This window comes from Magnolia sinica, chromosome 10, assembly GCF_029962835.1.
Source record: "Magnolia sinica isolate HGM2019 chromosome 10, MsV1, whole genome shotgun sequence".
NCBI classification, from domain to species: Eukaryota; Viridiplantae; Streptophyta; class Magnoliopsida; order Magnoliales; family Magnoliaceae; genus Magnolia; species Magnolia sinica.
The window spans coordinates 22,716,930-22,735,190 of NC_080582.1; the positions used below are offsets into that span (position 1 = coordinate 22,716,930).

Sequence of the window (18,261 nt, forward strand, 5' to 3'; positions counted from 1 at the left end):
ACTTTTCTATTTTTCTATCAAAAACCCTTCCAGAATGCATGTCTAAAACCCATGTTTTTGTCCAGGACTTCATACACATTTGTGTCAAGTTACATACTTTAAAATAACTAAAACACATGCAGTAATGAAGTCCACACCATAGAGGTAACTTAAAATTCTTACCCGTGCTCTTGAAGTGGCACCAATCTGAGGGTACTTCAATATAGTCCAGTCAAATACATAGTCGAATTGATAACCTGCAGTTTTCAGGAGACAAACGCAGCTAGAAAGTTTTAAAGCTCTAGAGTAAGCTGAGACACCCATCTCAAAATCTCAAAACGTGAATTTCAACAATTTCAATACCTCCATCTGTTGCTTGGCGAGCTTCTCCTCCTGTTCAAGTTGATACTGCAAATGCAAAGCAGAAAGGGACACCAAACTAATTATTAAAAATATTTTTTAAAAAATCCAGAACATGGACCAAACCAGCATGATGGTTTTCGGGCATGCCCAAAATGTAAATAGATTGGAAGGAGAATAAAACAAGAAAGAGGGATTTGACGATCCTTGACAGGAGGCTATGCACGATGGGTCATGATCCAGTGATAACAATTGGTGTGCAGCCCACCTTGATGTGTTTTTTACATCCACTCCGGCCATCATGCACACCATACCTCGTTTGGTCATGTGCCTAAAAATCAGGCCAATACGTAACTCAAGGGAAGGCACGAGCAGTTGGGAGGGGAGGGCATGTCCTTTCAATTGTTCCCTATGGTGTGGCCCATCTGATGGATTGGCATTACTTTCACTCAGACCAATTGACTTACTGCTGTGAGGGTTATAAGGGGAAGGAGAATGCACAACCAGTCTCAAATGCAATTCAATGACTTTGAAAAGTCCATTCATTTATTAAAGTTCACATTCTCATTTCCATGTTCACAAATCAGAAATGTCTAACCATTGTTATTTTTCGACCATTGACCAAATGCTATTGGAAGCATGAAATCACTAACATTTGTATCTTACTCAACAATTCAACAACGTACATATACAAAAACAGGCTACATTGTCTGGTTAAAGGCATGATGTGTTCCTGAAATTATTTATTTATTTATTTATTATTATTATTTTTTTTTTAAAGAAAACAATAATGAAGAGAGAGAAATCATTAGTGTTGAGAGCCAGTGTATGGAAACCATAGTTCAGTAATCCAAAAACTCTTAACTCAACTTGGTGTCCAGTTAGGAATTGATTGAGTCTTCACTCAACTCATTTAACTAAACATATAAATGAAAGGTGCTTGATGTGGCACATGTGCATGAGATCAGATCTGGTCGTGGGATGGCAAGTTTGATACTCTGCTAGAGTGTGATGGTCGACACTCATGCATTAATAGATATTGTGAATGGGACATACATTGAGACAAATATAACCATCCAAATAGTTGACACAGCCAGGATATAGGTCATATAGAAAAATCAAATTGGTTAATCAATGAGAAACTTTGATTAGTTGATCAGATCAGTTAATCAATGAGAAACTTTAATTAGTTCTCATTTCAACCATCCATTAAAGGTACCCAAATCAGTGTTTCAAATAGCACCCGTAGTATAGCGGTAGAGTACGCTACGTAGCGTAGCATGGCCGTAGCTCTACGCAGCATCCCAAATAGCGTAAATCCCCTGTAGCGTATAGTACGCTACGTAGCGTCCGCGGCGTAAGCTACAATGTATTTTTTTTACTATTTTTTTTTTATTATTTTTTTCACGTTTTCTTTATTTCTAATGTTGAGGAATGTGACACTTGTATTGTACTTGATACTTTTAACCTATGAGATTTTTATTTCTTTTCATAATTGTTACTTGTGGTTTGCTTAGAAAGTTGTTGATGTGATAACTATTTGATTTGACTTATATATGTGGATTAGCTTTTAATAAATGATAACTAATAACTTTTTTTTTTTTAACATGCTTATAATTGATAAAATGAATCATCTTTTAGGCATATATATATATATATATATATATATATATATATATATATATATATATATATATATATATATTTCACTATTTATTATATTTGTTCTATTTTTAAATTAAAAAATAGAAGTATCGTGTAGCTTACGCTACACGCTACGTATTTACACTATAGAGGGCTGAGCGCTACGCATCACGCTACCGCTATTTAAAACACTGACCCAAATCTTCTAGTTGGAAAGCTGAATCAGTGCATATTTTGGTTTAAGATGCATCTACGTGAGAGCCCATGATTTGAATTGATTTGGTTTGGCTTGCGCGCTGAATGTTGAATCAGTGCATGTGGCATTTGGAAGGCCCTCTCATATGTAAGATCAGGAAATAGAATTTGAACAGCAAGAAATGGAAAATGTTGTAAACATGGCAGCATTGCAATTATGATCCACGTGTAAAATAAGCTACGTGTGAAGTACAAAACCCCATAATACATGTGACAAACATTTACAGTGATTCAGACCATTGATATGGTGGGCTCCCTGATGTATGACCTATAAGAGAAATTTTAACCATTAGACAACTTTGACTGCCTTTTTGAGTGTTTGAAGTGGAATGTAGGCCATTGCTCAATTTTGGTTTAACCCACAATTATTCAGGCCCCTAATGGATGGCCACCACAATCAATCTCCTTGCATTTTGTCAGCTCAACAAACCAATAGTCCTGATCGCCATGCACACATTCAACCTCTACCATAATATGTATTGGAGTGCAGTCCATGAAGCGTTCAGACATGATATTACTCATTAAAATAGTTGCAGAATCCTGCTTTTAGTCATAAAATTCCAGACAGCAAGCTCATTTCCCCAAGCAAGAATCCATTGCGAATAATCACAAAACAGATTGAATGGAAAAGAACCCAAAAATTTCTCACCTCATAATGAGGAAAGGGTGGTTACAGTAGCAACACATCATGTGGGATGCAAATACAAATAGAATCCAAAGCAACGATCCATGTGGTTACACAAATAGGATCAAAGAATAATAACCATAAACAAACTCTCGAAAAAAAATATTTGAATGCAAAAAAAAAAAAAAAACACCAAGTCACCATATCCAAGACCACAACTGTTAGTAGCATCTATCTCTACATTGTCATCTCTACATCATCTCCAAAAAATGTAAACAAAATAAGCTAAGTTTCTTCTTCTTCTTCTTCTCCTTCTTTTATAGTATTTTTGTTTTTGAGTGAGTAAATACAGTTAGAACATGTAATAGAAGGAAACTACCATGTTAAAGTATCCATCCATTCCTTTTGGACCTGTACATTCCAAAATATCTTTAGGTTTAAAGACTAGTTCCTTTCCACATTTAATGATTTTTCACTAAAAACCAGGGGGAAAAAAAGAAAAATAAAAATGAGAGAGGGCACAATGATGATAATGACCTTCTTAAGCTCTGATTAGTGGCTTAAAAGAAAGTTTGTGATGTGCGCATGATGAATTGCAGTCTGATAGAGGCTTGAGAGATGAATTGGAGGCTGCAGTTAGAGATCTTACCTCCCGATTGAATGTGAAACATGAGCAGATGCTATCTTTTGATGATCAGAATGCTTCCTTGGTCCATCTCAGGCAACATTTATTGGATCTGGAAGTGGAGAAAGTCAAGAGTGAGGAATCTCTTGTTGCATAGCGAGGAATGCCAAAGAAAGGTGAATGAAGATGATTTGTCCCTTTGTCTCAAAGTTCTGGATCTGGAAACTTATTTGGAAACCATGCATGCATACCTGTTAGTTTCTGAAGTTGAAGTTGTTTACGTAGAAAATCAGTTCTGGAAGAGGATGCAGGAGGTTCTTGAAAGACTAAGCTCTTCAGAGAGGTGCAATGAGGATCTTCTTTTGAAGCACCTGGATGTAGTGACCAAGCTGAATGGTCACATGGTTGGCGAAGCACAATGCATTGAAGAAAATGCAAAATTGATTATGGCTCTCCAGTCCTTGAAATCTGAGTTGGAAACTAATGTCAGTGAGAGGAGAGAGCTTTTGATTACGTGGATAAAAGAAGTGCTATGCGGGTTGAACTCGAGAATTGTAAGACTATGGCAGTCGTGGTGGAAGCTGAAGCTAGTCGAGAGAAGCATAGGCAGATTGAACAATTGAAAAGCATGCTGGTAAGTTCTGAAGAAGAGATGGATAATCTACAGTCTTGTAGGGATGAGCTGGAAATCACAGTTATAGTCCTTAGATCCAAGTTGGATGAACAAGTTGCCCAGTTATCATTGCTGCAGGAATATGAGGATGAGCTGATGAAGTTGTGGCATGAGCATAGTGTGCTTACCTACAGGCTTTCTGAGTAGATATTGAAAACGGAAGAGTTAGAGAAGACCCATTTAAAAGAACACAAAGACAAAGCAGATGCTGAGAGTATCCAAGCCTGTGAGAAAAGAGAAACTGAAGAATCAGCCATTGCTATGCAGGTTACTTTTATTTGAGAACAGTGTGAAACTAAGCTGCAAAATGAACTATTGAAATTGCAAGATGCACTTGATCATATTGAGAATCTAAAGAGAAGTGAGGCCAGTGACATGAAAAGAGATGAAGAGCTTTCTATGAAAATCTTGGAACTGGAGATTGAGCTACAGACAGTACTCTCTCACAAGCAACAAAAAGTCAAGGCTTATATAAGACTGAAGGCTTAATCAGAATGTTGTATGCTAAGTTTTAACTGTTGTAAAGAAGAAAAACTAAAGCTTAAAATTTTTTTTGCAAGAATGCAACAAGGAAAGGGCCAAAGTTGCAGTTGAACATTCAACAAAGGAACGGCTTGAAAGCTCTGCATCTCTTGCAAATATTCAAGAGCGAGGACGCCATGAACATGTTAAGGGTCCACATTCATGAAATGATGAAAATTGCCAAGGGTCCACATTCAACACACGTGGCATGCGTGATGAGTGGAATAACATGATTTTGCCACCTAATGTTTTCATGGCACTGATGTTTTACACAAGTGGTATATGCCCGCAAAATTATCAACATGACACCACTGGTTGTGGTACATTGCCAGTAGGTGATTAGTTCTCAATGAGAAAGGGTCAGAATCACTCCCACGGTGGGACTTGTACAAACGTAAATACTGTTTGTTACCTTGATTCTATTATCCTTGACTTGCAATAACATCAGCCTCTCATCTTGAAGGCCTACTTGTGGTAGTAATGAGCGGGCTGAGCTGCATGACCGAAATGCGAATGTGAGACCTGGATTAATACAGGAACCAAACTCTGAGGTAAGTTCTCTTGAAGCTGGTGATGTTGATGCATCTAAGGCAACAATACATGTTTACAATAGAAGAAAAAAATAATCTTCCGTTAAAAAAATGAACGGATGAGCAATATCCCAAATAACCAACAAATCAGAAGATCCTAGCCATCCATTCTCTGGACAATTCTCCACTGAAAATGAATCTTTTGCTGCCTTTTTTTTTTTCTGAACCTTCTATTTGCAGGGCACCAGAAGAAGGTTTAGGATTGCCCCATCATTGAAATTTTGAGGCATGGACCATTCATAGTGATGCCTATCAGATCAATGGTCTGGACTGAACTGTGGGGCTCACTTGCACAAACTGAGGACCCAGGCATAGAATCCATGCTACTCATTTGGCTGCAGAATATGTTCCTAGGACCTGTTGTCTTATAAAAGAATGGTTAGCGATTACATGGTTAGGATCATCCAATCAATGACATTTCTCTGTTTGTCGCCGATCCACAATGTGACCCAGAGTATGACAGTCTAGATCATGGACTGTTATGCCATATTTTCAATATCAACCCAATGCACTGAATAAAACATTTTCCAGCTGTGCTCAACAGATTTTTATTTTTATTTTTTAAATAACTATATAACAAAAATGGAGAATTTGGTTAAATGCCATAGAAGGACTGAAAGAACTGCGATAGATAACAAGATTCAATCATATAACTAGTTTAGCTCCACAAAATGAAGGAAAAATAAGAATAGCCATGTGAAAATCAACGTTAGAGAACAGGGACCACATCACACCATCTATCTAATCATAATGGAGGCTTTCAATCCATGGAGTCGATTTTCAACTACAGTAGCAGCTATTCAGCTTTACTATGTGAAATTCTGGTGTTGCTCTTTCATCACTGTATTTATGACCCGATGGCAGGAAATTCGTTTCATTTCAAGATTGCAAATGGTAATTCAAAACAAAACCGTGGGTATCTGATGGACTTGCAACAGGTCTGACAAACAGTAGGAGAAAAAAAAAAAACTCAGACACAGCTCCTGTAGAAACTTGAAATGCTCATCAGTGTAGTAAGTGTACTCTTCATTACTGATTAGTTTTCTTAAGATAAGGTTTAGGAGCGTTGAGTACCATTTAGTAACTGGTATTAACCTTTATTGGCGTATTTTGTTATGGATCCAAACCGTCCAATTAGTGGACCACCTCTTGGATTACCCATAGCCCAAACAATAGCACCAATTTGATGTTCGTTAATCCCAATACTCACCCACTTTGGAAAGTCAAGAAAAGTTTATAGCAAAGGTCCACAAGAAAAAACAAAACAAAAAAAGGAATCAGGTTACGAACATGAAGAATATATTATGCAACCGCCACCAACCACCCGGTTCAACAGATCTGGTTTGGCATCTAAGCCCATCTCTACATCGTTGCATCACCATCAACCCATCTCTACATCTATGTTGCAAAAACACCTTCTTTAGATAACTGAAATCCGCCCAACAGCAAGCCATTCCGCTACCGGAGGCCCAAATCTCTCTACTCATTCATCTCAAAACCGGCAATCTCCATTACAACCCCTCCCCAAAAACAAATCTTCCGTCTCCGGCCCCTTTTTCTCCGTCTCTGTTGACCACTGTGCGTCAACAGCCGTACCATTGCGGCTGTCAAAATAGGGCGATCTCTGCTTTTGGCAGTGATCATTTGATTGCCTGAGAGAGTGGGAGCGAGAGAGATCTGGATCTTGGGGGTAGAGAGCGCACGGTTTTGGGAATTTTTTTTGTTTTTTTGCGGGGGAGGGGGGGAGTAGTTACTTAAAAAGAGGGAAGCGGATTGCGTCTTACCCCCGCCGGACAATGATACATTTGGGCAGGGCTTGTGGCGCCCATCATGATCTAAAGACTTTATCCGTGCCATTTATCCATTTTCTTAGATCATTTTAGAAAAATAAAAAAAAATGAGGCAGGTTCAAAGCTCCAGTGGACCACACCAAAGGAAGAAGCATTGATAATGACATCCACCGTTGAAACCTTTTTTAAGGGCCACCATGATGATTTTTTACGATCCAACCTATTCATGAGGTCATGTAGACCTGGATGAAGTAAAAGCACAAATATCAGCTTGATCCAAAACTTTTGCAGCTACCAAGAAGTTTTCACTGGTAGGCATTCAATCTCCACTTTGTGGTCGACTTAAACATGAGTTCTGGACAATTTTATGCGTCAGACACTAAAATGATCTCTAAATATGGGTGGAAGGCGTGGATTAAACTCTTACATCAAGGTGGGCCCCACAGAGCCCTACCCGGACTAATCATCGTTTGGGCGGGGTAGGACGCAATCCACTTTCGTACGCGGTTTGGCTCGTGACGCTGCAGCCAGTTAGGTGGGTAGTGGCAAGTGCTCTGTGGACCCTACTATGATGTTTGTGCTTCATCCATGCCATCCATCCATTTATCAAGATACTTTTAGAGCTTGATGCAAAAAAAGAGAAATATCTAAATCTAAGGTGGACCACATCAAAGGTAAATAAGTAGTGACTGAATGTTCGCTACTAAAAAATACTGAGGATTTTCTAATTGGCCGACGGCCTTTAGCCGTCGGAAAAATACTAAGGGCCGTCAGCATTGATCATTTTTTTAAGGTAGTGGGTTTTACTGTAAGGGGGGGCACTATAAGCTTATGACAAATCCACTCCGTCCATTTGTTTATATAGCTAATTTTAGAGAACAAGCCCACAAATGAGTCAGACTTGAATTTCAAGTAAGCCACGCGATAGAAAAAGTGAGATTCAGGGGCTGTTGTTGACACATCTTGGGGACATCGCGAGGCTCATTTTCAGCTTCATCTTTCTCATTTTTGAGTTCCTGCCCTAAAATGAGCTGAAAAAACAGATGGAACGGGTGGATTTCCAAAAGCCATCAATCGTGGCCCGACGAACGGTCTGAGTTGGGTGACGCGGATTGCGTACTGACAGCAAGAATAGCCAAGTGGCTACTGATAGTACTCTGTTGGCCATCCATTTTTATAGAAGTCGTCCATCTATTTTTTCAGATCATTATAGAGCAGGAGCCCGAAAAGGGAAATCCAAATCTCCAGTGGACCACACGACAAGAAAACAACGATGATTGAAGGCCCCCCATTAAAAACTTCCTAACGCTCACTTTAATGTTTGTCATCCAACCTGTTGATAAGGTCACGCATACATGGATGAAGAGAAAACGCAAATATCAGCCTAATCCAAAACTTTTTTAGCCCCTAAGATGTTTTTAATGGTGAGTGTTCAACCAAGAAAGAGGTCCATACAAGATTTAGATCTACCTTATTTTTTTATCTAATGCCATCAAATTTTCTGGAAAAATGGATGAAATGTGTGGATAGGATACGTACATCATGATGGGCCCACAGAGCACCGTTGAGTTGGGTTGGCACCACAATCAACGTCAATCAATGTGGACATTTAAGTCCAAAGGGCAAAAGGTTCTTTACCTTAGGTAGAGCCCACCATGATATTTTTTACAAATCCACTCTGTCCGTCTATTTTACCACCTCATTTTACAGAATGGGCCTAAAAATTTTGCTGATCTAAATCTCAAGTGGGCCGAACGAACATGGTAAAGTATGAATTAAATGCCACCGTTGAAACATCTTCTGGCCATCCTGGCACCACTCTTACCTATTGATCTGCCTTATTTTTTGACCCATTCCCTAAAACGAGTTGAGAAAATAGATGTACAAGGTAGATTTCTAACAACATAAAAGTGGGCCCACGTACGGTTAAGGTTAGGTTTACACAGGAATCAACGGTAATCAGTGTGTGAGAGCCAGAAGTTTGGTGAACAGTAGGTCCATGGGGTGAGAGTTGCTCAATCATTGGTGAGTTATAATTATATTTGTGACAAATCCACTCCGTCCATCTGTTTTGCCACTTCATTTCAAAACGCGGGACAAAAAATGAGGCTAATCGTGAGAGCATAAGCGGGCAAACGAACATAAAACATCTGAAATTGAATGCATCATGTTGAAATATTCGTGGGGTCATAAGACGTTTGTGAGAAATCCACCATGTCCATCTGTTTTTCCATATCATTTTAAGGACCGGGCCAAAAATGAGAGCAAATACCAAGCTCTAGTGAGCTAATTGTTTGGAAAGTGGTGAATGAACACCACCGTTGTAAATTCATGTGACCATCGTGGGCCCACTTTATGATTTGAATCTGGTTCTTTTTTTTTACTCATAACTGAAGTGAGCTGGAAAAACAGATGAATGGCTTGGATTTCTTAGAAACAACAAGGTAGGCCCCATGTAAGGTCACGGAGTGGCGCCTGTGAATCTGCCGTAACGAGGGAGATTGTAGGTGCGGTAAATTGAGGATTGTTTCTTCAATATCAAAATACGGTATTCCATTCGTATAGGTAACTAAGAGTGGCTTAATATCTAGCGGTGAAAACTATGCTCGGGTTCTGAGAAATAGTTTAATAGCGGGAGGTTTTTGGTCCACAGGGAAAAGATAACACCCATATGGAAAAATTCCAAGAAATTAAAAATAAAATTATATAAAATAAACAAGATGAAGACAACCACGACGCTAATTACATACTGAGAAACAGGGCTATATATGACAGACTCCACCTCTTCTAAGCTGATACCCTTGCCCAAGAAGCTGCTCAAATGAACCTGTTATGAATACTGGCTACGACTGCATTCTCCGTAACCAAGATACCTCATAGTCTCTCTTACAAGGTCAGCCTTGCTTCTAAATAAGACGTTTCTTCCACCGAGCTACCTAATCTGGCCAAATTGTCTGGAGAAGAGCTCGCTTCCCGGAAGATATGATAAATTTTATAATTTATCTATAGCTATAGCTTGTTTGTAGAGATATGCTTCATACACAACAGGGCCCACAATTTGGACCATCTTAGTTGCTGTACAGTGACACATGTCAGAGGATGAGTTGACATGATTTTTTTGATCGTTAAAGGCACAGGAGATTCCAGTGCCATCGCTTCTCAGTGGTCCACATCATTTCCGAATGACTCCAGTTAATAAAATAAGCGGGATTTTTCTCTGACAAATAGCTTGCTTGCTACACAACTTTTTATGGGTGGAACTTTTCTAAATCCTACCGTGACTTTTGTTTTAGATCTACACTGTCATCAATTTTTCCCAATAATTCTAAAGCATGAGCCCAGAAAACAGGTACATGCAAAGCACAAAGTAGATCATGTCACAAAAAGCAGTGGCGATTGAACAAACTACTGATTAAACTTTCCTAGGGCCAACCGTAATGCTTATTTTCTATCTGACTACTTAATAAGATCACACATACCTGGATGAAGTTAAAATACAAATATCAGCTTGATTAGAGAAGCTTTCAACATTAGTATCAATTTTTACTGTTTGCAGTGGTGTGGTCCACTTTAGTTTAAAGGTTTTTTTTTTTTTTTTTTTTTTTATGGGCATATTCTAAAATAATTGGAAAAAACAGATAATTGGCGTGGATCTAAGAAATACACCATTGAGGGCACTACGTAAATTTCACACATCAAGAAATTTGGTTGCTTGCTATGTGGTGCGGGGGAGCAGTTTATGTGAGACCCCAGACGGTGCAGCCCTTGCCATGGAGCCTACTTTGATGTGTGTATTCTTTATCCACCCTAAAAATTAAGAAGATCCAATTATCAAGTAGACCATACTCCACTACCATTAAAATTAAACTTCTTCGCATGCACCTTTATGTTTTCATAGTTTTTATTTTCCATCCAATCTCTTGATAAGTTCACATAAGCCCAAATGAATGGAAAAAAAAAAAAAGAAATGTCAGCTTGATCTAAATCTTTTGTGGCCCATTAGCCAATCATCATTGTTTCTTATGGTATGGTCCACGTATTAATTGGATTTGCTTCATTTTTTGAATAATGCCCTAAATTAACAGGGAAAACGTAAAAATGGAGTACTTACCATGGTAAGTGCGGCACTGTCTTGGGTGAGGCCGGGTCTCACCTAATCCGCCTCTGTGGTGCAGCACACTGGGAGCCAAGAAAAGAGAAGAAAAAAGAAAGGAAGTGATAGCATGAAAAAAGAAAGGAAGTGATGGCATGTGGAGCATTTATAGGCACCATCATAACGTATGTATTAGATCCACATCATCAATCTATTTTTTTCATACTATGTTAGGGAAAGACAAAAAACAAGAAAGACCCAAGGCTCAAGTGGGCCTCACAACAGAAACAGTGGAAATTCGAAGTCAACTATTGAAAACTTCTTGAGGCCACGGAAGGCTTTGATCAAGCTTATATTTGTGTTTTCCCTTCATCCAAGATTATGTGACCATACCAATAAGTTAGATGGCAAATAAATCTCACAGTGGACCCTAGGGAGGTTTATTAATTTGGTAGTCATTCAACACCGCTACTTCCTGTGATGTGGTCTACTTGAGATTTAGATTTCTCATTTTGGGTTCATGCTCTAAAATGATCTGTAAAAATTGATGGGTAGGGTGGATCTTAAACCTAAATAATTGTAGGGCCCAAAAAAGTTCCACACGTTAAAGTCATGTCGTGTAGCATGCACTCTATTTGGCAATGACGTGGACCAATGACAAGCAATGACTCTGAATTTTCCAGGTGCCTTCAACGCAACAATCCATCCTCATATGGAAGCCGATTCCCTCGGTAGCCTTTCCAAGGAAGTTCCTGCAAAAGCCTTTCGCCACAAGGTTCATGTGCAGAAAGGCTTTCCTAGGAAATCCGTGTCCCTTGTTTCGTCATACACTATTCTTCTTACTTTGACTATGTTGATGTGGTAAACTTCCACGGACTCTACCATGAAATATGTTTTATATTCACGCCCTTCATGTACATTCATTTTTTCAAATCATTTTACGGCAAGAGCCCAATTTAAGAAAATCAACTCAAAATGGATACATATTTCATGTTTCGTCATTTACCTACGTGTTTCCTTTTTAGTCTCGAATATGCTGACATGGCAAACTTTTGTGAGCTCCCATGAACTTCATGTGTTATATCCACACCGTTCATTCATTTTTATTTTTTTTTTGGATTGTTTTACGGCATGAGCCCAATTTAAGAAAATCAACTCCAAATGCATACATATTTTGTGTTTCATCACCTACGTATTTAATCTTTCTAGACTATGTCAATATGGCAAAAATCTACGAGCCTGACCATGAAGTATGTGTGTTTCTTTTTAAGTCCCGACTATTCTAATGTGGCAAACTTCTGTGGGCTTCCATAAGTTTTTAGATCATTTCAGGGCATAAGCCCAATTAAAAATAAAAAAATAATAAAAATCAGAAAGTATGTATTATCTCTACACTCTCCATTTATTTTTCCAGATCATTTTAGGACATGAGCTCAAAAATGAGTCAAATACAAGCCTCAACTAGACCACACTACAAAAAATAGTGGTGATTGAATGGTCACTAGTAAAAGCTTTATAGGGCCCACCATGCCATCTAACCTGTTTATAAAGTCACACAGACCTATATTTACCGGGAAAATACAAATATCGTCTTCATTAAAAAATTCGGTGGCCCCAAGAAGAAATCGTACTATAAGCCTCTAATTTCCACTATTCCCTGTGGTGTGGTCGACTTAGGCATTAGATTTGCTTCATTTTTAAATAACCTGTTCGTAAAGTTACACAGACCTGTGTGCAGGGAAAACACAAATTTCAGCTTCATTACAAAATTCTGTGGCTCAAGAAGTAATCGTACTATAGGCCTCCAATTCTCACTATTTGTTGCGGTGTAGTCCCCTTGAGTATTATATATTCTTCATTTTCTGGACTTATGCCTTAAAACGAGCTAAAAAAATTGTTGGATGGTATGGATGTAAAAGACATACATCACAATGAGTCCACCATTAGAGCTGGGCACGAGATGACTCGACTCGTTCAACTTGTTCAGACTTGACTCGACTTTAACCGAATGGGTGAGTTGGCCCGAACTGAGTAGGCTTCGTGCAATCTGAATTCAAACCGAGTTGAGTTCGAGTTACCCAGTAACTTGACCCGACTCGACCCGAAACTCGATCCGGTCAGACTTGACTCGATCCGAAACCGACTTGACTCAGATTCAGATATATATATATATACATATATATATATATATATATATATATATATATATATATATATATATATATATATATATATATAAAATCCTATATGTTACACCTAACTCCAACCCCGAACTAATCCCAAACTCTCTCTCTCTCTCTCCCTCCTACATCCTCCTCTTCCAAGCTTCCCCACCCCCCCCCACCCTCACCACCCTCCTCTCCCCCCCCCCCCCCCCCCCCTCTCTCTCCTCTTCCAAACCCGGCAGTCACCCACGATCATCACCACCCTCCTCCTCTCTCTCCTCTCCACTCCCTCCCTCCATCCTCTTCCAAACCCAGTAGTCACCCACGACCATCACCACCCTTCTCCTCTCTCTCCTCTCCACTACCTCCCTCCTTTTCAAACCTAGTAGCATATTGAGGGTTAAATATTGTACATTAGACCCCAATTATTACCTGATTTTATGAACATAATAATGCTTAATGTCCTATTTTAATCGTATTTTTGTTACAAGGTGAATTTAAAGAGCTTGGACTGAAAAGGGTATTAAAAGTATGAATTTAATGCTCTAAAATCACCAAGGCAAGGGACTGACCCCGGGGACCAAGATCGAGGAATTTACATGCCAAAAATTCGACAAGATCAAGTGATTGGGTTTAAACGGGCCCGAAAATCGCCCAGAATGCAAGATCACAGGGTTTCCACCATATTCTCGGCTCGAAAATTTATATCTGGCCTGAGGACCCCAAATTAACCGTACACACAAAATTTTAGCAATTGGATCCTTGTGAAAGTGGCTCAACGGATATATCATCCCATAAAACTCTGATCTGGAGCCCACTTGAAATCTGGATATATTTAAATTTTGGTCTCAACCCCTTAAATATGGTGGAAAAATGGATGGAAGAAGTGGATTTTACATACACATCACGATGGACCCCAAATGCTCACGTGCGTGTACATAGCACATGCGCACGCGAGCCACACCGGACATGGGATCTGGTCAAACTGATGGCTGACTGACTATTTCTAAAAAAAAACTTCAAGACACAATAGCGTCTTTGCATACGCCGACCGTTTTTGTGTAGTGGGGCCCACCCATCTCACATTTCAGCAATCTGGAACGTCCATTATGTACAGAGTGGAGACGTGACCATCACCTAGCTTTCCTTTTTGGCCCATACACGTATACGCATGTAGATCGTTGGGAAACGCAGGATGGACGGCGGAAGAAAAGTATCAGTGAACCGCACCAAAACTCGACCAAAACCACCCCTTCCCGGCTATGTTTTCGCCACGAATTCAATGGACTGGGTGGATTCTTCCAGAAACATCACTGTGGGGCCCACTGGACACATCAGCGCACTCTATTACGCAGGAAAGTGCGTCCGTAAAACCCGGCTGTTCCAGGCCGTTCTACAATCATGGTTAGGATCGGATCTACGATCTTGACCGTCCAAATGGAAAAGGAGTCCTAATCGTCCCCAAGAAGTCAGATCAAGTAGATCTGATCACAGATTTCCAAACTATTCACCACACGCATGACTGTCTTTGCAGTTTCACAACAAGAAACAGAGCTGCGGTTTCGCGATTTCTCTACGCTGCGTAGAACTCCAGCCCAGACGACCTATTGCTGCCTATAAAAGGACGTGGGAAAGAGAGAGAGAGAGAGAGAGAGAGAGAGAGAGAGAGAGGCATCTGAACGTAGACGAGGATGGGCAGCCGTGGAGGCAAGAATGGGAGCAGGCAGAGAGAGGGAGAGAGATCACAATGTGGAGCGTGGCCTGATTTCAGAGTTTTCTCCTTCTTCCTTTTCCTTATTTGTTTGTTTTTAGCTTAATTATGTCTGTGATAAGCTAAGCCTCTTAGCTAGGGCTAAGAGGTGAAGCTTGAAGCGTGATTAGGAAGGTGGCTTTGCTTTGATTTATGGTTATTGAACTCTCATGGATTCTAGTTTGATTAGAAGAAATGTTTTTAGTTTTAACGGTTTGTTTTGACTCAAATTACAATAGATCTGCAATAGCTTGAGATATTCTCTTTTCATGTATTAAGATTGTGAACTTGGAAACCCTAGTGTTCACCATCGTCTCATGGGCATGGTTGGGTGATGGAGCCTTTCCTAACTTTCACAATTCTCTCATGATTGGTTGTGAGATTGGTAAATTGTTGTTGTTTGCCATAGTCTCCTGGGCATGGTTAGGTGACGGAATCACTTCCAAATCTTTGTCATTCTTATCTATTGATGATTAAACCCATGAGAAGTTCAGAGATCTGACAAATCTCTTCCTACCAATTGGATAGAATAGGACTCTGATTCCAGTTGTGTTCTTGAATCAATGCAAGATAATTTCATAATTGCTACAAGTGGATCCTTGGCACCATAGTTTCCTACCTTTGAATTTCACGAGTCTTAGTTAAATAAATTCACAATTATATCATTCCTTTTACCTGATTTAGATTTCATCTTACCCTAGTTCTAATTTAAGTTATTTTCATGTTACGTACAAGATTCAGTCTCTGTGGATTCGACCTTGGTCTTACCGAGTTTATTACTACATCACAACCTTATACTTGGCATGTGAACATAGCCACCCGCCACCATCACCACCCTCCTCCTCCTCTTTCTCTCCTCTCCACTCCCTCCCTCCCTTATCTCTTAATCCAAATCGATGGCAACTCGAATCGACTCGGTACTTTTTGTAAGACCCGTATCCTAAACCATACCATTCTGTAGGTCTCCGCAGTCCTCCGGTCGAATTCCGGCGACCCGCGATCTATTATCAGCAGTTGCGCACGACCCTGAGTCGTATCCCGTGGATCTGATTTGGCTTGATCCGAGACCTGTACCCTAGCAACCGCACCATTGCCGCGGTTCCAATGCCGCATTTCGCACGCCGAAGCAATTCCCGGGAAAGGAGATGGGGGGCCGCGTTCAGTTCGAGGAAAAACACCGCGCATTTGTAAACCCAAGAAAGATTTCAAATCATGTCCCATCAATCCCACCAATCACACCTTATGTCAAGTACACATCACCCCATCCCCAAGCAACCCTCAAAGTCAACACTCTCTTACATAAAGTACACCCATCACTCACTTCACCCATCACCCCATCACTCATCCATCCCTCTCTCTCTTACAACCACTCTCTCTCATCTCTCTCTCCCTCGTTCTCCAAGCAACCCACGTCCAAACTTCCATGGGAGAGAGCTTGTGTGGCCCACTTCCTACCTCCCATCTCCACCATCCAAAGAACATCTTGACCGTTGAAATCGTCTCCCTGAAGCTCTATATCGTGTTGGCGGAAGAAGGAAGAAGAGATCAAAGGTAGGTGTTCTTGGATCTTCATTTCTTTATCCTTTTGTGATGTAAAGGACCACTTATGGTGGGACCCACCTTGATGTAGGCTTTGTATCAAAGAGGGCCCATAGTAGCGGGGCCCCTCTATCCTCGCTGATGTCTCTCTCCTCTCTTTCTCTCTCTCTTTCTCTCTTTCTCTATGATGAATGGCCCACTTATGATGGGTGTATTTTACCCATGCCGACCAACTAGTGGGCCACTTGATCCCGATTCGGGGTCCGCATGACCGGGTCATCACACAACCCGCATGAATGGGAAAATACATATCACCTTGATCCATATATGATGGCCCAATACGTGGGACCACCGTGAAGTTTGAGTGCCATCCAGCACCGTCCAGCTTGCTGGATGGTGGGCTGGACACGTTGGAGATGGGACCTACCATGGGAATCGGATTGGCTGGTGTACATCCCTACTGGAGTCACCAGGTTCTGTGGACCCACTTGTATGGATTTCACCCACACCGTCCATCTGTTTTCATACAGACAGACCGTCTGATGGACGGTAGCCAGCATGCAGCTGGCAGCTGCAGCGTCAGCAGGCCAGGTGAGCCCTGGCCATGGGGTGTGGTTTGCATCCACACCGTTCATAATACAGTGGGCCTTCCCATGGCTGCACGTGTGGATCCTCACCGTCCATGGCTCGGACGGTGGGCCACATTGATGAATGTATTTCATCCAGCGTCCATCTGCCTGGACGCTGGGTAGTTTAAAAAAATAAATAACAATTATAATAATAATACTAATAATAAAATAACTTTTATATATATATATATATATATATATATATATATATATATATATATATATATATATCTGGTGGGCCCCACGTGGGACCCACCTGCGTGAGAAAAATGGTGTGGCTGGTGAGTACGTCACCAGTTTCTGTGGACCCACCGCATATGTATGGGTCTTATCCACCGTACATCTGTCCAGACGGTGGGACCCACTTCAACTCGTGTATCGTCCATCACCACCGTCCAGAATGTCTGGACGGTGCAGTGGGCTCCAGCAAGATGCATGTGCCTCAAATCCACACCGTCCAGACCTCTGGACGGTGGGCTGGTCACCAGGTATGTATTACATCTAACCGTCCATCCATCATGACGGTGGGACCACCTGGATGAGGCGCTGCATCCACCGTCCAGCCCATGGACAGTGGATCCCAGCCATGATGTATGTGTTTTACACATGCCGTCCATCTGTTTTTTATGATGGGACCCACTACCATCTGTCGACTGCAAGTTCTGTGTGTTCCACTACCAGGGACGTCAGCAGGGGGGTTTGGGACCCCACCATGATGTATGCTTTGTATCACACCGTCCAGATGGCTGGATGGTGGGCCCATGCTTAATGTATGTGTTACATCCAAACCGTCTATCCATAGGGTGAGCTCAGTCTAAGGCTTGAGACCAAAATAAGACAGATCTAGTTATCAAGTGGACCACACTGCCAAAAACAGTGGAGATTGGACGTCTACCATTGAAACCCTTTTGGGTCACAAGAGTTTTAGACCAATATGATATTTGTTCATCAGGTTGGTTCAAGTCCTTATGACTTATGAACAGACAAGATGGAAAACACATGTTATGTATATGAGGTCCATG

The 18,261-nt window shown here is 40.7% G+C and overlaps 1 protein-coding gene across 1 annotated transcript; it reads right to left on the bottom strand.

Annotated features, from left to right (window-relative positions):
* Nucleotides 1-3,135: 3,135 nt before the first annotated feature.
* On the bottom strand, nt 3,136-6,997 carry LOC131258175 (uncharacterized). The gene is made up of 5 exons (XM_058259290.1): nt 6,564-6,997; nt 4,290-4,385; nt 4,003-4,170; nt 3,740-3,859; nt 3,136-3,600 (listed from the first exon to the last, which is right to left on the bottom strand). The coding sequence occupies exons 1-4, from the start codon at nt 6,758-6,760 to the stop codon at nt 3,778-3,780; spliced, it is 543 nt and encodes a 180-aa protein (XP_058115273.1). The 5' UTR covers nt 6,761-6,997; the 3' UTR covers nt 3,136-3,600; nt 3,740-3,777.
* Between the last annotated feature and the right edge of the window lie 11,264 nt (nt 6,998-18,261).

Coding starts and splice junctions, on each gene's coding strand:
- LOC131258175 (XM_058259290.1), bottom strand. CDS start 6,760: ATGAGTAGAGAGATTTGGGCCTCCGGTAGCGGAATGGCTTGCTGTTGG. Junction 4,386..6,563: donor TTGCATAATATATTCTTCAT/GTTCGTAACCTG, acceptor CTTTTCTCACAG/GCTTGGATACTCTCAGCATC. Junction 3,860..4,002: donor ATAGCACTTCTTTTATCCAC/GTAATCAAAAGC, acceptor CACTACATCCAG/GTGCTTCAAAAGAAGATCCT.